The 23,875-nt window shown below is 40.5% G+C and overlaps 1 protein-coding gene across 2 annotated transcripts in view; it reads left to right on the plus strand.

Moving 5' to 3' along the window:
• Nucleotides 1–23,875, plus strand: part of LOC149209136 (importin subunit alpha-9-like) — a 279,111-nt gene that overhangs the window by 141,309 nt on the left and 113,927 nt on the right. For both annotated transcript variants that reach the window (XM_089396297.1, XM_089396299.1), the window contains exon 7: nucleotides 18,945–19,095. In XM_089396297.1, coding sequence (XP_089252423.1) covers nucleotides 18,945–19,095 — 151 coding nt within the window. The remainder of the gene's footprint in view (nucleotides 1–18,944; nucleotides 19,096–23,875) is intronic.

Raw genomic sequence — 23,875 nt, forward strand, 5'->3', positions numbered from 1 at the left:
GTCTCTGCCCCTCACTCACTGCTTCGATCTCACTGGCTCTCTCTCCGACAACTGACTGTTGCTACTCTGGAAATCGATTTACTCATGAAATTGAACCTCTCAAGTGTATTCTCCAAGTGCCCATCAACTTCTTATAATCCTCTGTTGGGACTCCAACTACCAAGATTAGATCTTAATCGATGACTAGGATTAACTTGAAGTCGATTCGTGTGAGTTTCTAGAACATTCACACCTTGACTTAATTAATTCTGATTAATTAGTCATATTTCCTAAGTTTAGACTTAGGAAATATTTAAAAACTCTCTAATAATCTAATTAAGTCATTTATAGGCAGAATTTCTAGAAACAATTTCTGGGTTTTGGATATCTCATGTATTCTAGCCTCTCCACAAAATTTCGTGGCTTGAACATATCTGATGTTACAAAATCTAACAACCACACATGAAGCACTTGACCTTTGGCAGTTGTTTCTTCTTCTTGTCTCCTCCCTGTGAGACTTGTCCCTGACTAGGACCTTTCTTTGCCTTTCCCTTCGATGCAAAGGCTATGTTCTCCTCCTCCTTCACACTCATCGATACTCTATTGTTGCCATCGAGACTACTCTTGACTAGAGCAAGTCGCATCTCCTCATCCATGAAATCTGCCCACAATCGATACCATCCAGGTAGCTGATCTCGTACTGTGATGCGTTGGACGAAAGTAGCCCACTCCTCGGTGAAACCATTGATAGCCATACGCATAAGTTCAACTTCTTGTGGTGCCTCTCCTACTGCGGCAAGCTCATTCTGGATATCCTGAATTTTGGTCAGATAGGGGGTAACTCCTTTTCCCTTTTGGATACTAGTGGTTCTCAGCGTCTCCTTCAGTAACATCTTTTGATTCTCGGAAGGATTTTGTAATTGTGTTGCGAGAGCATCCCACATTTCTTTGGCTGTCTTCTTTGCTGCTAAGTGTGAGACTCTATGATCTTGAACTCCATCAAGGATCCACTGCTTTGCCTTGGCCATATCTTTATTATAGTTGTCTAGCTGTTGTGGATTTGTAAGTATGACTATAACTCATTTTGTGTACGTCTTCAGACCAAACTCATCTAGAAGAAAGCGCATCCTTGCCTTCCAAATTATGTAGTTGGATGCACTATCCAATCTGTTTTGATCTCTAATCCCTGCTTAGGCCATTTTCTGCAAAACTCATAACTGGGATAAAAACAAGAATCTCCTCCTTTCCCTGCTAGTGTGCCTGCTCTGCTACACGCATTTCCTCTAGGAAATGCACAAATCTACTTTGCTGCTGTCCTCTGTTTCTGGAAATTTCAGATTTCCTTCAAGGCTGAAGTTGGAAACCCTCTGAGCAAAATCCCTGACTGTGTGCAATTTCTCTTCACCTTGGCGCTGATTCTGCTATTGCAAAAACAACTACACCTAGATCAAGAATCTGCTCTACGAAAAATACTGATCTTCTCACTTACTGTCTGCTGGAATCACTTGTGGATAAATTCAAACTTTTCTGGCCACCCGCATCTGGAAATCGAATCCTTGTCCAGTAATTCACACTGCTTGGCAAGGCCCTGTGCAGACCTGGAAATCGAATTGCCAGACTACTTCTAAATCTGGACGATTTATTCCTTCCTCTTCTGTGCTTCTTGTCTGATCAAAGTTGCTCCGATGCCATGCGAAAATAGTGAGAGAATAACTTTTTAAATTTTTTGCAAAGCCCTCTTGCATAAGATTTTAATTAGATCAAGACCCGGAGCCAAACAAGGGTGTGATCCCCTCACAATTTCTGTACTTGGAGGCCAAGGGTTGGAGCAACCTATAACTCAATGCACTTCAAATGATAGATTACTAAACAATAGGGGTTTGATTCATACAATAGATCTATAATCCTAGAGATACCTAGTAGACTTTGCTATATCTAGAGTATTTACTCTCACCCAACACCTAAGGCAAGATACTTGTACCAATAGATGTTCCTACTACTGGCAATTGAAATGATAATCAACATTATAGTTCAAATATATCAATCAAACATCCAACACATACCACAAATCAGCAAATGAGAGACACCTTGAATTGAATCCCAAAGACTTTTTATTATGTGCAAAAAAATTCTAGCATAGCCTTGCTTAGTACTTCAAATAATTGTTACATCATCCAAAGATGAAATGAGGAGCTTCATAACTTCCTTATATAGAAAATGAGAGAAGAAAACCCATCCAAGTGGAAAATAACAACTAGTTGGTTTGATCCTCGTCAAAATAATCTCATCCATTGATCTTCAATTGAAATAAGTTGATTTCCAGTGTCGATTGGATTTTTGTTTTTTTATTTTGAGGAAAATTTAAAATTTTCTTAAAACCCCTTTTCTATTAATAGAAAAAATAATATTTTGGAATAATATCCTCCAAAAACTTACTAGTTAACCACCAAGGTCCAAGGGCCCAATTTCTCTTAAAAAATCCATTTTTTCTTTGGTGGAGGACCTTCAAAATTTAATTCTTTTTTGACCCACGAACTTTTGATGGTTTTCCACTTGGAGAGAATTTAATTTCTCTCAAATTATTTTTTTGACTCACAAATAATTAATTTTTTGGCTAACTATTTCTTTTTATTTTTTTCTAGAAAAATTAATTAAATGACTCGAGGTGAATAATATTTTTCAACCCTGCAAGTGTGTCTATAATAAAATAATTTAGCCATGGTGTCTAAATATGAGTAACCATGCACAAATGATTCCTAAACACACTTTTACATCAAATATTACATTCAGCCCTTAGAAGGGGAAATACACATTGACACAGACCCTAAAGACTTTACCCAATTCAGCGACAAGACATATGATCTGGTATGAAAATACATAGACTCGATAAACACTATGACTAGACTAAGACGCTGTCAAAGAATTCCACCCTAGCTTTGGGATACATCTGGGACAAAAACTCTACCGATTATCCGTGTTTACAAACACATAATTCAGAGAGGTTAAAAAAATCCATAGGATGAAACCATTTGAGAAGAATCATAGGGTTACCTATGTGTTATTACATGGCTTAATAGTCATACTAGAATCATTGACAATATGAACTTGTGGAAATTGGGTTTACAATGATGAAACTGATGTTGAATGATGATGATGATCTTTGAAAAAAATTGTCCACTACTTTGTACTTCGCTTCTCGGACTTTTGACATGTACATGGTCTACAAGACCTTAAGGAGTTGGAAGTGTATGAAGAACTGGATATGAAGGCAAAGTTGATCATCTTAGACATGGTCAAGGATTCCCTAATTCCTCATCTGTCCTAGAAGAACATTGCCCATGAGAATCGGGTATTGGTATTGGAGGATAAGTTGAAGGCCACCAAGATGATACTGGGTGAAGGGGTGACTTCGTATTTGATGAGGTTGTCTCGGGTTCGAGATGAGCTTGCCATCGTCGGTGTGACTTGTAGATTCTGAGATGGTGAGGATTACCTTGAAAGGTCACCTCCGCACGATAAAAACAGATGGACAGGGTTGTGGAGGAGTACGAGGGCATTTTTACCTCCCCTGCAGGGGTGCCTCTGCACTTTCAAGTCAAGGGTTTACTCCAGAGTGGAAGCCGTTCATCAAGGAAATCATTGCGACGGACGAGTTGCCAAACTAGAATAGGCTGTGGGACGACTTCATTTAGGAAGAGTTGTGAGACAAGGATATTCATACGAACAAGAAGGCTTCAGATGATGTGGCACTTGCAGCGAGAATGAAGGGCAAATAGAAGAAGGACTTGAGTAAGATCAAGTGTTTCAACTGTGGTGAGATGGGTCATTTTTCAATGAAATGTCCGATGAAGAAGAAGGGAGATGACGAGAAGAAGAAAGGGAAGCAAGTCACAGGTGTCACCACTTTTGTCGAGATAGATGATCTCTCCAGGAGGTTGGAGAAGGAGGACTTTGCTTTGATCTCTCATTTCTTGCAGGGTACCATCGACGAGGTTGCATGGTACGTGGACAGTGGAGCGTTGAAGCATATGATAGGGTCACAAGAGGTGTTCGAGACTCTAGTTGAGTGGGACTCGAAGTTGCACATGGTGTTGGGTGATAAGAGTCGAAAAGAGATTAGAGGATTAGGGGTTGTTCCATTCAGGATGAAGTCAGGTTAGATGATGCAATTTTAGGATGTACTATTTGTACCAAGGCTCAAATATAACGTGATATTTGTCTTAGTGATAGAGCAGAAGGGGTTTGAGATGTTGTTCCAGGATGGGTAGGTGAGATGCAGGCCGAAAGGCTCTAGCTCTGCAGGTTTAGTGATTGGAGTTAGAGAGCATGGTCTATACAAGTTGACGAGTAGGCCTATAGATCATGGGAAGAAGAAGCAGAACCAGGGACAAGTTCCACAGAAGCAGGTGCAGGTTTTAGAGGAGCAAGTACAGGTTCCAGAGGCTCAGAGGGAGTTGTGTTCTAGAGAGAGTTTGCAGGTTTAGAGGGAGAATGTGCAAGCCAAGAAGAGTGCGTGGTCAGTGTGGAGCAAGGGTGCTTCTACATCTGCCAAGAGGGAATCATGGAGAGATTGGAAGACATTTCAGGAAAAGAAGAAGGAGGAGGCTTCCAGTGACATTGACACTTCAAAGAGAAGCGTAGTCCATGCTACAGGGATTGCTGCAGTGATGGGTGCCAAGAGTTGGGCAAGTGTTTCGAGCAATGACAGTGATGATGACAAGCTACTTCCTAGTCTTGGAAGTACCTCCTTCGCTAAGAGTGAATGTTGAGATTTGGTAGCTTGTGAGGTACTCCAAGCCCTAGGGTTTGGGGTTTGAAGGTTGGAGCGTCACAAAAGTACTTTGTGGGCTTTGCACCTAAGCTGGTGGTTGTGGAACCACGAGGCATTTGAGTGATTTGACACATGGAGGTGTTAGATGACCCTTAGAGCAGAAAGGGGCAAGGTAAATCACTTAAATCTGAGGTGTCTATGATGACATATTAATTTTTATGTGTGGTTATAGGTTAATGTGGCATACAAGTCAGGTTGGCTTGAGGTTTATGTGTGCCACATGGGCAGTTTGATGAAGCCACATGAAAGTGTATAAATAGAAGTGATTGTGTGAGGCATTTTCACATCATCCAAGTGCATCTTCTCATAAGATAACACAACTGAGGCAACCGAGCTTAAGAAGTGGACATGATGTGTAGGAAGAGGGACTATTTTGGGTGAGTTTGACATTCACAACAAGGCCGAGTAGCTGTAGAAGGACAACCGCTGTCTTGAGGTCAAATCTGGGCAGATTTATGTGGTGGTTTATGTCTATTGTAGGTCCAAATTGAGTGTAGGAGGCAACCACTTGCTTGAGGGTGAGTTGTGACTTGGTTTTTCGAGTTAATTGTGTGGTAGATCTCTTGTTTGGTGGGTCACAGGCTTCCTGTAGCATTTTAGGAAGGTCGAGCCTTGTTTAGGTAGCCTTAAGGGAGGCCATAACCCTGTCTTAAGGAGCAGACCAACACACAATTGAAATAGAAGGTAGGTAACAAATAGTAGAGGGCAGCTGGAGCAATTTTTGAGGGTTGCAATAGGGTTGTTGGGTGCCCTAACTCGTGAACAGTCATCTACAACAATTTATGACAACCCAACAAGAGTCAAGGTCTATATAGTTTGGTGTGCATATGTTGAGTGGATGCTAAGTGGATGTAGTAGTCCTAGGAGAGGACATTTGTATTGGACACTTATGATTTGTTGGAGGGCAGCGTGAGAGTGGACCAAGTTTTGCCTAGAATAGCACCTTGATGGACTAAGGTGGCTATTAAGAGAGGCAGAGAAGTGGAGCTCAAGGATTGGCCAACCAAGAGAAATTTGGTATAGCTTGTGTTCATTGTTGGAGAAGTAAGATTTGATAGTGATAGGTGGAAGCTCTCCTGCCCTATGTTAGTCTTCATTGGAGCAGCGCAAGAAGACTATAGTGGGAAGAAGTCCCTGAGTAGTTGAGGAGCAACAGTGGGCAAGAAGTCTCAAAGTGTTGTGGCCTTGAAGGACGAAGGAGCAGCTAGTGAGCGTGAAGTTCCTATATGTGGGCTGTAGATGGACTTATGATCAGCTAGAGGGAAGATTTGAGAGCTGAGTTCATTGGCTTAAAGGAGTTGGTGCATTGATAAAGGCAGGTGCTATAGAATGGAAGCCAAGGACCCATAGTGTATAGGATACGACAAAGCAGATTTGATTTTGCACTACATCTTGCTAGACCGTTAGTGTATCTTGTATCTTGTACTAGTGGATGTATGAGGGCCATTATCCCTGGTATGGGAGCTCTAGACTGTTGTATTATTAGTCGATTAATATAACAAAGTTGGGTTGTTGATTAAATTTGTAAAATGTTGTGTTTATTTTGTGCACTAGTAGATTTACTGCTGTATATTGTTCCTTTTTGCAAAGTAGTCTTGTTGTGATACTTGGATATGTAGTGTCATTGATTGTAAGATTCTAATCTAGACTCTAGTATCGTGGAAAAACAAAACTCCCTAGGATAAGATTGCTAGGGTTTTGGTAATTCCAAAATCTAAGTTCAAAGGAAAATCCACCAAACTAACACAATCAAGGGATTACTAGGTGATCTTAAAGAGAAAACCCTAGAAAAATGATTTAACGGATTTTAAGGGAAATAAGGTTATGGAAAATAGAAGATAAGTGCCTTGGCTTGCCAATATATATTTTTTTTGGCGAGGCATATGTAGTCAAGGAGCAAGACAATTGGGGAGTAATGGAGATGCATATGGGTGCAAGGAACCAAGGGAGACAAACTTGTGTCCCTTAGATCTCCAACCCTAGCATGCTTCAATCTTCAAAGATGGGATAAGGGAGTGAGCTTAGCTTAGGCCATCTCAAAGGATTTGGTAAGAGGTTCAAAGAGGCTTAGAGCAGATTTAGCCTCGAGGACTAGGGCACACTAACCTATGTACCCTAGGCACCTTGCAATTTTCGAAGATAAAATAAGGGAGGTAGCTTAGCCAAGGTCACCTCAAAAGAACTTGAAGAAAATCTTGCCCAAAGAGAATAAAGAGATAAAATTACCAACAAAATTATGGTCAATATTTAATAACCCTTTTCCATTAATGAGAGACAAGATTGCAGAAAGATAACTTTCTCAATTTTATCATGCATCCATCAAAATTCACCAATAATCATCCATGAAAAGAAGTCTATCCACCGCATTAAGTCCGCCCCATCAAGATCTACCAATATCCATGAATAACAGTGAACTATCCGCATCAACATGTACTCCCCAAAAAGTTGTTCAACTCAACCATCCATCGCCAAAATCAAGACGTAAGAGAAAATTTCAGAAATTTCATACCTGTTAAGGGATTTCTCCCCCCATGAGAAAATGAGAGGAAGTGCACCTTTATTTATGGAGGAGGTGCTCAACTACCCTCACAATAAAATATTAATTTCTTAGACTACAATCCCCTATTCTAGCCTATGGAGGGGCAAAATTAACCCCTCTTCAACAATTAAATGATCAAAACTAATACAATCTAGGGGCATTCATGCTACATGTACAAAGATAAAGGGCACAAACCTTAAAAAGGTGACCCTTCTCCATAATGGAAGGGAAATAGGGGGTGTTAGTGTAGCATCCAACCTCCAAAGGTGTTTCAAAGTTTTTTTTTTCTTCCACCAAATGAGAAAGTACAATTCAAGTGTGGACAAGAAGAGTTCAAAATGCTTCTTCCACCCTCCTTTTCATCCCCATTGTTGGAATTTTCACACACCTTAGGTATGGTCTATGCCTTAGCTAAGAGCATAAACACACTAAGATGCCCAACTTTAAACAACTTTGCACAACAGAATATAACAACAATGAGATCAGTAATAATACACAATGTTTATGGCCCAAAACATGTTCCTTATTAGTCCTTTAATAAGAAAACTGTAGGGCTCCTGTACCAGGGATCATGGTCCTTTACAAACCCCAATACATTCATATAATACATGTCTATTGTTTTACCAATACAATTAAGGATGGGACTAATTCCTTTAGGTCCTCTTCTTCCCAAAATACAAATGCACCTACATTTATCACATCATATAGCTGTAGCACTACTAGGGCTTATTACCCACCACCTATGGGTAGTACACATAGGAGAAATTTTTTCTCCTAGATGGTCCTCAAATGACAGCCAACAACCACCAAATAGCTTGATGTGCCACTATCTCCGCACCTGAGCCAACCATATGCTCCCTCGCCCATCTATCATGATTGTATGTTTGAAGGTGGGCCTTCCAACCCCGAAGGTATGGCTTTTCATTATGTAGTTGGGTATTTTTGTTTATTTATCATGGACACTTTTGGGGATGGATTAGTGGGAGGATTAGGCGGAAAGAATGAGCTTGGTTTGTACTCCTGTTTCCTATGTCCAATTGATGGTTAACCTTGTATCCTAGTTTTTTGGGATCTCCTTTATTGGCTACTAGCTTTAGGGTTGACACTACATGGGACACCTTGATTTTGGTTGCGTGGTCCCACTCTCGAAACCATATACATCACTCTCCTCCGCTCATTATAACCCCATTCATCATATTTCCCATCCAGGTCCACATTTGTCCATTGGGTCCCCCAGGAGTTAGCTTCCTCCTCCCCTTGTCCACACCTTGGGTTGGGCCTAAAGTGATGCCCCAAGGGTTGATGCAGCTAAAAAGAAAGAAAAAAACATAATTTGTTCACTCTCAACAGGAAATGTACCATAAAATGCAAAAAGATGGCCGGGACATACAAATTTAGCACGTGATCAAAAGCCAAACATGAGCTCTACCCATATCATTATGGCCATCACCCTGGTTCCTAGGGCCCCCTATATTGGCCCCTTTCATCAGTAAGGAACCCATGATTGTCCCAACCCTTGGCGGGCGATGAATTCCCTGACCTTAATGGGGTATTCACTGATATATCTCATGCATCATGCTCTCATCCCCTGGAGCCCTGAGTAGTTATAAAAGAAAAATCAATAAAAGACAAAAGGCATATGAAGAAGGGTGGAAAAACAAAGGCCGGGGTAACTCATGTACCATGATTACTCCCTCCTATATTCATACACCCAAGTGTGGACTTCCCTTGTACTGTGGCATGTGGCTTGGAGCCTTCCCTTGATGCCCCACTCCATTCTATCATTATATCACATCCCACCTGCCATTTGGTGGATGTACCATGGACATATCACTGCCCTTAGAGGCTAAAACCACCTAATAGGGTCCTTGGTTAGCCTTCTTCTTGAACTTAGAGACACTTGTACATTCTAAAGCCCACTATGGAAGGGCATGCCACTATGAAGTGTCCACTTGGATCCATGATTTGTAAGCTCATTTACTCAATTGCACTAATGTTTGGTTGTATTGGAAGGTGAGGGGATACATTAGATCTTATATAGGATTGCAGGTGGGTCTTCATCTTGGGTTTGGTCTCCCTATACGGGGTTTAAGCCCTGCAGAAAGTCATATGGGAATTTGTAAGGTGAGCGTTGAGAGCCATGGGCCTCCACCATAGTAGAGAGCATATTGCCACTTCATGGGATCCTTCAGTTCCACTCATTGGTTGCTCGTGTTCCACCTAGTTGACAATGATGATACACCTGGACCACCTTGCTCAGCTGGCTACACTCTTGCACCACACACTTGGAAGTTGATCGAGGGCTTAGATTAGGATGTGTCTCATCACGAGAGACAGTAGGAGGGATTTCATCATTCTTCCAGGCCTTATAGATGGGATACATGCTTGTTCGATCCATTTGGAGACCCATGAGGATGTTTTGTGCCCCCATAGCCACTTGGGGGCACCACAGGTCATTTGCTTGGATATCAAGGGGCCACCCCCTTTATCACTATGTTTGGAGCTCATTCATTCATCTTGGCACACATTGGACTCCACTAGGCCTCTTCAATGGCCCTTCGACCTATTGTATCTATTATTTTGCCCTCTTGGGAGGCTTATTTTTGTATTATGGAGCTATCTTGGTGGGCTTGTCACCAAGGAATGTTATTTTTGCACATTATTTTATTAGTTGGGGCATTATTAGGCCTTATTAGGCAAATCGAACCCCTTAGGGAGGATATATATTGATGTGATGATCATTTCATTTGATCATCACTTGGATTTGGATCATTATCTCTTGAGAATTTTGCTAGACCTATTGATGGACGAATTGGAATCTTGATGCATTTTGATGTTTGGAAAAGCTTGTCTTTAATCTTGGAGCTTCGATTTTTGTCTCTATTGATGATTGGAAGATTTCACTATACTTGTGTCTTTTTATGGTCTATTTCCCATTTCTTGCACTTGTATAATGTATGAAGAATTTTTGCTCATGAAGTTGGTGTAGCTACCTTAATGAAATGCGAATTTGTTGATCTTGTCTTTGTGAGGGTTTTTCATATGTTTCATGCAAAGTATAGTGAATGAATGTCCTAGGGGTATATGATTATTCATAATTGCCTTGATAAGTCATCAATTGCAGCATCAAAGAAGTATAAATTTTCCTAGTAACCTAGTTGCTGCCTCTAGGGCCATGCAAAGTTGTTGGGGAACTCCTTGATTGGGTATAAGAATCTCTAAACATTGAATCTCATTGACTCCATTCTCCCAATAGGCTAGGCATTGGTCTAGTCCTAGGTGATCACCAAAACGAAGATTTTTCTCACCTCCTTTTCTCTTTTCCAAGCCCTAACCCTAGTAGGCTTCCTAGGGCATCATGCAAAATTGATTGTAGCCATCCAAACTTGGTGAATTTTGGTCTAGAGCTGCGCTGGTGTGTCCTTGAGAGGTCTGTTAAATTATGCAACTACTGTCAAATTCCACTTTGGACAACTTATTTGATGGAGATGATGATTGCATTGAATTCCTCTTTTTGAGAGGACCAAAATCGACCTAAAGATCACTCAAATCGTATAAGGGGAAGTGTACTTATGAAGGAAAACCCACACATGCACATTTGGACAAGGTCGACCCTAAAGCAAATTGGTCACCCATGGAAGCCTATAAATACAAGTGACGTCAAGCTCATTTGGATATCACTGAGAATCTTCTTCTTCTCTTCTTCATTGATTGGTTCACACAGGTCTGAGGCAGGGACGACAACAAAAGTTCGCAAAAGTCTGAAATTACAGGGTTCGAGGCTCACATCTGTTTTAGGGTTTTTGAATTACAATCACAGGCACGTGACAGGGAAAATTCGACCACAATTGCTGGCTTGCAGGAATCAAGGGTGCAACTAGATGCCTCCAGTCGCTCACAAAACTACTACATGCGACCATAAGTTTGACTCAGATTTGATCGAAGACTGAAGTTGACCGTAAGTGACCGCAGATAGGAAAAATTTGTCTATGATATATTTTGATGCTGGAAACATATTTCTGAATGTTGTTGGGTTTTTTTGCTGGATGATATTGTATTGGGCTCATTGTACTCTCTGCTGAACATTTTATGACAATCTAATAGAAGAAGAATTTCAAAGGGTTTTCCCCCTTGTGGGGTTTTCCCCTAGTCTTTGACCAAACCTGGTGTCTCTTGTTGATGTGTTGATTGTCTTCTTTGTCATTGCATTTATTGTTCTATCTTCAATTACTGTTGATGAATGGAAAGACTAATTGTAATTGGAAAGATTGCTAATTGAAGTATTGAATTGGGCTAAAGTAATTGATATAGCATAGAACAATCTAAAAATTTAACATGGTATCAGAGCTAAGGTGAAGGACAAGCCCAAAAGGAGACAAGCATTGAAGCAATCATCTTTGGAAAGTTGAAAGAGCCAATCTAGCCAAGTCAAGATGACTTCCTTCTTCAAAGAAAATGAGAAGTTGGGTGACTCATCCAATTTTGCTGCATGGAAAGTCAGGTTGGAAATCATAGTTAACAACTTAACAACAATGATGTTCTGGACTACATTCAAAGAAATGTACCTGAGCCTTCGACGAATGATTCTGCTGTTGCCAAGAACAAGCACAAGAAAGGTGAGTTAAAAGCAAAGCAAATTATAACTGATGGTTTGCAAGATAATTTACTTGCATATGTTGGAAACTTGAGAAGGTCTAAGGATATGTATGATAAGATAGAGGGCATGCATGAAGTCAACAATTTGAATGAAATCATCTCCTTGAAAGATCAACTCAAAGACACAAAGATGAACAAAGGAGAGTCTATGCAATCCTACATAATGAGGACATCTCGTCTTAGAGATCAATTGCAAAGAGTTGGGGAATTTGTGCTTGACAGGGAATTGGTGGTCGTGACTTTGAGAGGTCTCCCTCCTATTTGGGAAACCTTCATTACTACTATAAGCAACAACAATGTCCTCTGTCATTCATTGAAATTGTTGGAAAGCTCACTCAAGAATAATTAAGGATGACATCGAGAGGAAGGATTCAAAAGCATGAAGAAGGAGAGCCCGCTACATTCATCACTCATGACAAGAAGAAGAAGAAAGGAAAAGGAGGTCCAAATTCAAGAAAGCCTCCTCCTCGAAATCTAGGAAAATAATACTTGCACATTGAATGCTACAATTGTCACAAGAAAGGCCACTATGCTTGAGATTGCCCCAAGAAGAAAAATGGACCATGCTACAATACTAGAAGCAATGACCACAGGTTCAATGATCAAAGAAGAAGAGATGGCCGAAGGAATGACTGTAATGGAAGAGATGAAAGAAGAAGAAGAGATGCTCCAAGTGATCATGAAGAAGATTGTTGTCAAAAGAGGTCAAGATTCTCCAAGTATGAAAGTCATGTTGCAAATCAATCTGAATATATTCTTATTTCTTCCCTTAATAGTTCTGTTGATTTGGGGTATCATCGGATGTGCTCTAGGCCTCAAATTTTGCAGGGAGGCTTGGGCACATGTATTCCAAATAACCCAAGAAGTGTTTTTGGAAATTCCACCCATAGACAATTTTATTAAAATAATTAATATTTTTTAATGGGACCCTAAGTCTAAACTTAGGAAATTAAAAATATTAATGGGTATTAATCTAATTGTGGGTGTAACTTCTAGAAGAAAACGAAGATCAAGCCAAAATGATCTGAGCCTTTGATTAGGAGTTAATCTAGGCTGTTGGTTGTCTAACAAAAAGATATAAGAAGGGGCTTGAGGGTCATTTGGAAAACACATGGAGAGATCAAGAGATAGAATTCCTGAAGTGAGAAGTTCTCAGGAGGAAATTTTGATTGAGGAGATTTCTTGCAGTTGAGGGTTAGGGATAGCATCCAGAGAGAGATTTTCTTAGCCGAAGAATCATTAGCAGAGAGGCAGAGAGTGATCCAGAAGCCCAGACTCAGAGGCTGACGCAGGGCCACGAGGGCCACGCAGAGGCAGCGTAGAGGGTCTGGAATTTTGTTGAGGAGAGTCAGTTTCAGAAGTCAAGAGCTGGGGTGTGAGACCCAGGAGGTTGAGAGTAGAGACTCTGGGCAAAAAATCGATCAACAGACTGGGTGACACAGACCCTAGAGAGTTTGACGTAGAGCAACATAGGGCCTCCCAGAGGCACTTCATTCAGTATCCGGATCAGCGGGGATTTTCTTAGTGATTGTGTGAGGTAATCTCACAAATCTTTTTGCCAGTATTTCTCTCTATATCTGAATATCCTGAGAGGTATTCAGAGGTATTCAAAATTTGCTACTGCTTAATAATAATAAACCCTCAGATCTGCTGCACCGGTTTTCCCGCATTCGTTTTTTCCGGGGACATTTGTCCAAAAATAACGGTGTCTATTGTATTGTATTTTCTTTCTTGCTCAGTCTCTTGTTTTCGCATAATATTTAATTAAGTGAAGGCTGTAGTGTATGCATTACGATATTTTTCGTAGCAAACTACAAGTAATTTGTTTAAAGGAATTTAACAAATAGGAGTAATATCATCAATGGCTGCAATAGGGGTTCCTGTTGAGGAATTTTGACAAGTTCATCTCCTCCGGACTCGTGGGATAGTTGGTTGGTTGATAGTGGGGCCACTCATTACTTTCTAGTTATAAGGAAGTTCTCTCTAAGTTGGTAGAGAGGGAGTTAAATTTGAAAATGATTCATGGAGACAACTGCACTCATCCCGTTAAAGGTTTTGGATTTGTCGAATTTCATTTGAATTCGGGAGAATTTATTTTGCTCCATGATGTGATGTATGTGCCAGGGTTGAAGAAAAATTTGGTATCAATATCCGCTTTGGAAGACAAAGGGATGAGGGTTTCCTTCATCAAGGGAAAGGTTCTTACTTAGCATGTTGGATCACCTATGAGAAATGCATTCACATTGGGATCTAGATATGAAGGACTCTACAGGGTTACTAGAAGACCACTTCTAGCATTGGTCCATGAAACTAAGCATCTAAGCGAGCTATGGCACTAAAGATTGGCCCATCTACATTATGATGCTCTTCCGAAATCAGAGAAATTAGTCTCAAGGATTCCCAAGGTTCAAGCTCAACATGATGGAATATGTCCAGGTTGTGCCAGTGGAAAGAAGACAAGGGGACCATTCCCCTCTAGCGAGAATAAGACAAATGACATCCTCCATCTCATTTATTCCGACATATGTGGTCCAATGCCCATGCATTCTATTGGTGGCCATCTCTACATCACCTTCATTGATGACTTCTCAACAAAGACATGGATATACTATTTGAAGCACAAGGATGAAGCCTTCGAAATGTTCAAGGAGTTCAAATCTTCGATCAAAATCAAATAGGGAAGAAAATCAAAATATTAAGGTCCGACAATGGTGGAGAGTACACATCAAAGGAGTTCATTGATTTTTGGAAGAAGGAAGGTATCAAGAAAGAAACAATTGTGCCCTATCTCCCAAACAAAATAGAGTAGCTAAAAGAAAGAATAGGTCCATTATATAAGCTGCCCGTGCCATGCTCCATGATCAATGGTTGCCGAAGTTCCTTTGGGGAGAAGCAACAAATGTGCTGTACATGTTCAAAACAGGGTACCTCATCAAGCATTTAACAACAAGACCCCTGAAGAAGTGTTGACAGGTGTCAAGCCTAATGTTGGTCATCTCCGTATCTTTGGCTGCCCTGTATACTTTCATGTGCCGAATGACAAAAAGAACAAGTTGGAAGCCTCCGAAAGAAAAGGTATATTTGTTGGATATTGTGAAAATTCTAAAGCATTTAGATATATATTCTTGGTCAAAGGAAGGTTGAAATTAGTAGGCATGTTACATTCGATGAAGATGCTGCCCTTGGAAAAGCAAGGGACCTTCCTTTGCCTCCTCCTCCTGAGAAGAATGATGATATGGATATTTTAGATGGTCCTTTCGTGCCCAAATCTGAGACAGATATTGTTGATGATCCCATGGAGCCCATGGATCCCTTAGATTGTCCTCCATGTGATCCTCCTGCCAGGAAGAGGCCACTTTGGCTTTGTGATACTTTACAGGATGATGAGAGACGTGTTCTCGTTTGAAGATCATTTAGAGAAAGGAAGAAGCCATGCAGGTACGAGGGATATGTTGCAGCCATGAGCACTATGATTCAAGCTGAACCTCCCACATTCGAAGAAGCCGTGAAGGAACAACTTTGGAAGGATGCTATGGCTTAAGAATATGAATCAATTATGAAGAATGATGTATGGGATATTGTGCCGAGATCGAAAGGGAAATTCGTGGTGACTTCAAAGTGGCTATTCAAGATCAAACATGGAGTTGATGGTAGCATTGAGAAACACAAGGCAAGGTTCGTGGCCCAAGGTTTCTCCCAGAAAGAGGGAGAAGATTATGATGATATATTTGCACCCGTGGCTTGATATAAAACCATTCGTTCGATAGTTACCCTTGTCGCAAGTCAAGGATGGACCCTTCATCAGATGGACATGAAGACTGCATTCCTCCATGGCATGTTATAAGAAGAAGTGTATGTTAATCAACCACAGGGATTTGGAGTAGAGGATCGAAAGACACATGTTTTCAGGTTGAAGAAGGCATTGTATGGTTTGAAGCAAGCCCCAAGAGCATCATACGTCCGCATAGACAGTTATTTGGTGAAGCTGGGATTCACAAGAAGCAATGCCGATCCCAACCTCTACTTCAAGGTAGTCCAAGGCATGCCGTTGATTTTGGTTTTATATGTTGACGATCTATTCTTGATAGGTAGTGAGCCTCTGATGATCGAGTGTAAGATGGAGCTAGCCCCTGAATTTCGAGATGAAGGACCTTGGACTCATGCACTACTTTATAGGCCTTGAGGTGTACCATGTGGCAAAGGCTCGGTGAGATTTTCCTTCCCAAAGAAAATATGTTGTGAAGTTGTTGGAACGATTTGGAATGATAGAATGCAAGTCACTACCCACATCGATGGAAATGAACTTCAAGAAGCTATGTGGAGAAGCTGCAGGACCCGATTTGGCGAATCCATCCGAGTATAGATAGTTGATTGGGGTTCTAATGTTCCTAGTGAACACCCATCCAGACATATGCTATGCAGTGAATACGTTGAGTCAATTCATGACTAAGCCTCTCCATGCACACTGGATCGCTGCCAAACACATTTTGAGATATTTGCAAGGAACGACAGTTCGACTTCATGGATACACCGATGCTAATTGGGCAGGAAACATTGTCGACAAGAAGAGTACGTCTGGATGTTGTTTTAGCCTTGGATCTACCATGATATCTTGGATGAGTAGGAAGTAGAAGTCCGTAGCATTGAGTATCGCTGAAGTATAGTATATTGCCGCTAGCATGGCTAGCTGCAAAGCAGTTTGGTTGAGGAAGCTCTTTAGAGAGCTATTTGAGCAGGTCCTAGATACTACAGTGATATATTGCGACAACAAGAGTGGGATCCGTCTAGCAGAGAATCTTGTATTTCATGACAAGTCCAAGCACATAGAGATCTGATATCACTTCATTCGAGACATGGTGTAGAGAGGAGCCATTAGACTCCATCACATATCGACAGATGAGCAGATTGCAGATATTCTCACCAAGGCTTTACCGAAAGGGAAGTTCTTGGTCTTCAGAGAGTAGCTTGGACTAATGGATGTGACCCCTCTTGATAAGGGGCATCGCTGATCGAGGACACTGAGCTAGCTCTTCCCCCCTGTTTGAGCTCCCAGGGTGTGGAATTGAGATAGAGGGCTCCTGGGGTTGAGGGATCTCTGGACAATAGGGTATCACCCCTATTTGTTACCCATAGGGTTGGAGTAGTAGCTCCCCTATCTTGGTCTTTGCAGAGTATACCCCAGTTGGCATCATACCCACAAGCTGGGCTTGTTGGGATTGTCCCTCCTCGTCTGGCCAACGGGTTGAGGAGGCTTGGGGGCGTGTGATCCTTACCTTTTGGTAAGTCGGGTATCTCGCCCAAGCTCGGATTATGATGCAGGTGTTCTACCACATGACTCTTGAGGGTCATTGTTGGGAAGATTGGTAGGCAATAGGATGGGTTGAGTAGTAGCTCCCCTATATCACCTATTGCTCGATATGGGGTCGGAGATATTTAGCTCCCCCATGAGATTCCAGGTTGAGATGTACTCCTTGATGTGGTTTCGGATTGAGATATGCTCTTTGATGATGTAGAGGGTGGAAGCATTAGCTCCCTAATGATTCTTCTTCGTTAGATTCGGGAATGTTTCAGCAGATAGAGTTGAGTAGAGATAGGACATGATATGACGACAAAATATACATGACAGATTGATCAGATGGAACTCTCCCTAGTTGAGAGGGAGTGTTAAATTATGCAACTACGTTCAAATTCCACTTTGGACAACTTATTTGATGGGGATGATGATTGCATTGAATTCCTCTTTTCGAGAAGACCAAAATCGACCTAAAGATCACTCAAATCGGATAAGGTAAAGTGTAATGGCATCATAGCGACAGGGCATTGCTCAAACTTTGCCTTGGCTTCTGACTCTTCCTTTATATCCCTTATTTTTTCCTTTGCATTTTGTCTTTTACATTTTGCTCTTTCCTTTTTTTATTTAGCTGCATCAACCTAGAGCTATGAAGCATGAACCTTTCTGCGGCATTTGACATTTTGTGAAGCTTATAACTGATCTCTGTAATATGGATCATAGAAAACAAATTCTCCTCGAGTTACCCCTAGAAGTGAGGGGGTAATAGGGTGGATTGCACCTGAAAATTCAGATAAACGAGGATGATTTATTTAAATAAACTTGTTTGATTGTATTGACATGATGATCAGAGTTAGAGTCTAATTCTTTTTTTTGAAAAATAAATATGTGACACTTCGAATCTAAATGAAATCCTACAAAACCAATCCGAGGACATACACTTCTGACATGTCTTCCTCCTACACCTTTTGTCCACTATCACAGATTAATTCATCACCTAAAGCAATTAAACAGTCTATGCTCAATTGAAACCCCAATTGTATTGCTATCTTTTAGAAAGCACTTTGACGAAAATGTGTAAAAAAGAATCCCTTGTAGTAGATGATCAACAATCGACAAACTAGTTTTAAAATGCAGCTGTGGTTCTTATCCAACATCTGATATTTTATGTGGCAACTTTCAATGATAGAGTTATCATGTATACTCAGGTCAATATTTGACCAACTTTAAGAACAGTAACTGAAAGGTTATGCACTCACGTGTAAATGAATTATGAGAGGCTTGTTATTACAAATTTACATGTAAGATATTTTCTGTCAATAAAAATGCTTTGAAAATTAATATTGGGGTCTTCACTCTATTACACTGCAATTTCCAATTAGCCTAGCTTTGTGAGAGTGGTCAATAATTTCTTAGCAGCATTTTGTGATAAACAATAACAGGTCCTTGATCTAATTTGTAAATGTTTCCTTATTACATGGTATATTTTACCTGTGTTTTTCCCCATTATCTGGTAAATTTTGTTATACACCTTCAATTTTACGGCACATACACATGCATCGACACACACAAAGAGTGGAAACACATGCATCGATACACACAAAGAGTGGACCAAACCTTGAGACATTCATCTTTTTTTTTGAATACAGGGATGAAGAATTGGCCACAGAAATAGCATGGGTAGTTGTTTATCTTACTGCTCTTTCAGAGATGCATTCTGGACTAATGATAAAAGCTGGGCTACTTCCACCATTTATTGGAAGACTTACTTCTTCTGACCAACTGTCATTGCTAACTCCTGTAAGAAAAATGTTGATATTCTTGATTTATAATGCATTAGTTATATTTCTCTTTCAAAATCAAGACAATTTCTCGGTTTATGTAGTACTTACACGCAAAATGTCCCTCATCAGGACTTTGCCACTAACTCTCTATTTTTATTTTTCTTTTTAACACACACACATTGTTAGCTACTTTGGGTTTAGAAATATTCCTCGTATTCAATGAATATATCTTGATCCTCTAGAAGACTTTGTTAATGTTTTTCCATGCTTTTAATTCTAAGCTCAAGTTTATATAAATGTAGTTTTTTCAAATTGGACAGGCCAAAGTGCAACTTGTAGAGAAGCAAAATAGTTGCTTAATGCTTTCGAGCCATAAACAAAAAGAGTGTTTGGGCTGATTGATTCTAGATGTGTTAGTATATGGTTGCTAATTTGGAAGCTCAGGGACAAATTCCCTCTTTCGGACAGCCTTCCTCATCCGGAGAAGACCACCTTTGCTCTTGGAAGAATTTAATTTGGTCAAGGAAAAATATATTTTTAATGTGAAAACCCACGTGCTCAAAAGTACAGGTCGGCCTAAAGACAAAATTGGGTCTTCAAAATCACATATAAATACAACTCAATGGCACCTCATTTGGACACACATCTCACACATCCTCTTCTTCTCTTCAGAGGTTTGTACAATCTGAAATTGCAGGTCTTCTTTTCACACGTGCGAGAAGGAGAGAGAGAATCTCAGGAGGGCAGAAATTTGTCTTGGATAAGCCTTTGGCCGGCGTTGACTTTTTTGGCGTTTGGGCATACTTTGACTTGGTTTGACTTCTGATTTGGATCTGTTCTTGGAGGCCCCATTCTTTGGCAAAGAGATCGAGGTTTTTTGGGCACTTTGACTGTAGTTGACTGCAGACTTTGACCACAGGTTTGACCGTGGACTTTGTCTCTCCATTGGCCAAGTTTGATTGAGTTGTTTGGGCTATGTTACCGGATCCAGCAGCCGCTGGTCAGAGATCTCCGTATCCTCGGATCTGATACGGATCCGGATCCGGATACGGAGAAATACCTGGAAAAAACGGCACGTGGCGGATGGCAGATTTTGGAAACGGCTCGTCCTTCCCGGAAACGTATAGCTAGTCAAATGTCGGAACCCGCATACCTTAAAACCGAAAAAGTAAAACAACTATATGCGTTGGAGTTTAGTTTAGGGTTTTTGCTTTGATGTATGCGTAAAAGGTTGGTGGTCCCCCATTGGTCGGCAGTCAGGCGGAACAGAATAGAACAGCGGAACAGCGTTTGGCGTTTTGCTTTGAATTTCTTGGCATTTAGCTTCAGGGGGCCCAGCGTTCCATTTCAGGTTTCAAAGTGTGTCGGCTGGACCAGAAACCGCGGAAGGTATTTTAAATTTTTAATATTATCGCCATTGGAATGTGCCGCATTGTTTTTATCGAGGGTTCCAAACTTCCAAGTGACTGTGATATATATTATAACCATTGTTACAGTTCCGGGTTTACCACAGTTGCGCTAATTTTTTTTAATTTATCAGCGTTTACATTACAACTTTACCCATCGATATATATTTTCCGTGTTTACCACAGCTACGTTAATTTTTTTTAATCCGACGTGTTCCCAAGACAAGTCCACAGGCAGAAGCATAGAACGGGTCCCTCTATCCGCATCTGTGTGTGGCTGTCGAGTATGATATGGTCTAAATTTTAAAACTTGTTCCAATGTCATGTCCCTACCGGTGGTGACCTTGGGGATGGGCACATTTGTGAGCTGCCCTTTCATCGAATTAGCGTAGAGACCATAGGGGTTTTGAACCGTATATATAAATTTATTAAATTATAATAGCAATACCCTTAAGCATATAAATATTACATGCTTTTGGATTTAATTGATAGCGTCTTCTACTTTTAATTCTTTACTTTTTGCTATAGATTCTATAGATCCATTTAGTATAATTAGGTGAATTAGGTGAAACGCTCAAGTACATGCTATTTCTAGATTTTTTTGACCATACTCTAATAGGTTCAAGTGGTATTAGAGGATTGTTTTCTGTCAGGCCAGGGTAACTCCACATTGAACAAAGGAAAACTGAGATATTATTTCATAAGAGAACAATTGTTTATATACACAAAGTGGACGGAACAGTTCATCTTCTTGATGACTGTTCACGTTCCAGTTTACCCAACCGCCTTCGGATTAGGTGTCAACATTCCCCCCCTTAATCTGAAGGGATGGTGGTGAGTCCAAGCATCGTTCTGAATCTTTCAAGCTTTTCTCTTCCAAGCGCTTTGGTGAAGATGTCTGCAATTTGCTCATTTGTGGAACAATGACGGAGATGGATTGTTTTGGCCTCAACATGATGTCGGATCAGATGATATTTAGTATTGATGTGCTTAGTACGATCATGAAACTTTGGGTTCTTGGCCAACTTTATTGCAGAGGTGTTATCAATCATGAGTGGAGTTGATTGTACTTGTTTTACCTGCAAATCTTCAAGAATTTTCCTGAGCCACACAATTTCTTTCGTTGCTTCAGCTGCTGCCACGTATTCTGCTTCTGTTGTGGAATCTGCTGGTACTGATTGTTTGCGTGATCTCCAGGAGACAGCTCCTGATCCAAGACTCATAGCATATCCTGAAGTAGATACCCCAGTTTCTTTGTCTCCATCGAAGTCTGAATCAGAGTATCCAATCAAGTTGAAGTCGTCCACCTGTGTATACTTGATTCCAAGGTCTTGAGTTCCCTTCAAGTACCTTAGAACTCTTTTTGCAGCAGACCAATGTCCCTCACAAGGCTTTTGCATAAACCTGGAGAGGATTCCAACAACAAATGAAATGTCTGGTCTGGTAGTAGTGAGGTAGATGAGACTTCCTACAAGCTGTCTATACTTTGTTGCATCTTCAAATTCCTTTCCTTCAATAGATGTGAGCTTCAAGTTTTGTTCCATTGGAGTAGAAAGAGGATTGCACTCTGTCATGCCAAATCTGTTTAACAAATCTCCAATGTATTTCTTTTGAGAAAGAAATATGGACTTTGGATGTTGGGTTACTTCAATGCCAAGATAGTAATGAACATAGCCCAAATCAGTCATTTCAAAATTTTTTCCTAATTCTTTCTTTATGGATGCAATATAGCTTTCATTGTTCCCTGTCATTAAAAGATCATCTACATATACCACAAGATATACAACTGTTTTGCCAACTTTCTTGACAAATAAAGTTGCATCATCAAGATCAAAATGATTGAAGTTGAGTTTCAGAAGATGCTCAGTTAGTTTTTCATACCAGGCTCGTGGTGCTTGTTTGAGGCCATACGAGGACTTCACAAGTTTGCATACTTTGTGTTCATGTCCTTTCACAGCAAATCCTTCAGGCTGGGACATAAAAACATTTTCTTTTAGATCTCCATTCAAGAATGCAGTTTTTACATCCATTTGATGGACTTTCCAACCGTTCTGAGCAGCTATTGCAAAGAGTGTCCGGATGGTGGCCCATTTTGCTGTGGGAGCAAAAGTTTCCTCATAATCGACCCCTTCCTTCTGTGCAAAACCTTTTGCCACAAGCCTAGTTTTGTGCTTGTCAAGTGAGCCATCAGCTTTGTACTTGTTCTTGTAGACCCACTTGCAGCCAATTGGTTTGGTTCCAAATGGAGGATCAACCAGCTTCCAAGTGCCATTCTTTATGAGGGCATCATACTCCTTCTGCATCGCTTCTTTCCATTCATCATGAGAAGCAGCTTCTTTGAAGGAAGTTGGTTCAAAATCTGTAGACAAGTTCAATTCACAATCATAAGTAACATCCATATCAACAGGTGAATTAGAGTTATCTACATCACCTCCATCTTGTCGGTTTGTATTTCTGGTTCCTGTTTTTCCAATTTCATCAGGATGAACACTTTCAAGTGTCTTTGTCAGCCATTTTGGGGGACCTTTTTGAGATGGTCCAGGCTGCTTTGTTGATTGAGTTGGGTCTGAATCAAGATTGAGTCTCCCAATTCTATCAATTACATCACTTAAAGCATCATCCGTTGTTGGAGTGTCATGCAGGGGAGATTGTTCTTCAGAAGGAGATTCCACATGTTGATCTAGTATAGGAATCCCCCCTTCAAGATGTGGAATCTGATTATCAAACTCTTGGAATGATTTCGGTTTTGTGAATCTATCCAAGCGATCAAGTTGCCGCTCAACAACACTGTCAGATTTGGATGATTCAAGAAAAATGACATCTCTAGATAAAACAAACTTTTTATCTACTTCATCATAGAGGCGGTATGCTTTAGATGTGTTTGAATACCCCAAGAAGATACACTTACGACTTCTAGCACCAAGTTTGTTTCTATGTACCTTTGGTATTAAAGCATAACAGGTGGAACCGAAAATCCTGAGATGTTTTACCGAAGGAACATGTCCATACCACAATTCATAAGGAGTCTTGTTTCTTATAGCACTAGATGGACATCTATTCTTTATATATGCAGCACATAGAACAGTATCAGCCCAAAACATTGTCTTTACATTTTTGAAGAAAAGCATGGATCGTACCATATTCAAAATTGTTCTGTTCATTCTTTCAGCTACACCATTCTGTTGAGGATTATAAGGCACAGTTGTTTGATGTTTAATCCCATGTTGGCGAAGATAGTGTTCAAATTCATTTGATGTATATTCTTTTCCATTATCAGTGCGAATAGACCCAATATGAGATTGTGCATCATTTTCAATCCACTTATGAAAATTCTTGAATGTTTGAAAAGCATCAGATTTGTTCTTCAATAAATAAACCCAACACATTCTG

The sequence above is a fragment of the Pinus tabuliformis genome, chromosome 1_2, assembly GCF_031772625.1.
Source record: "Pinus tabuliformis cultivar Carrire ecotype Pingquan chromosome 1_2, CPIR1, whole genome shotgun sequence".
Classification (NCBI taxonomy): domain Eukaryota; kingdom Viridiplantae; phylum Streptophyta; class Pinopsida; order Pinales; family Pinaceae; genus Pinus; species Pinus tabuliformis.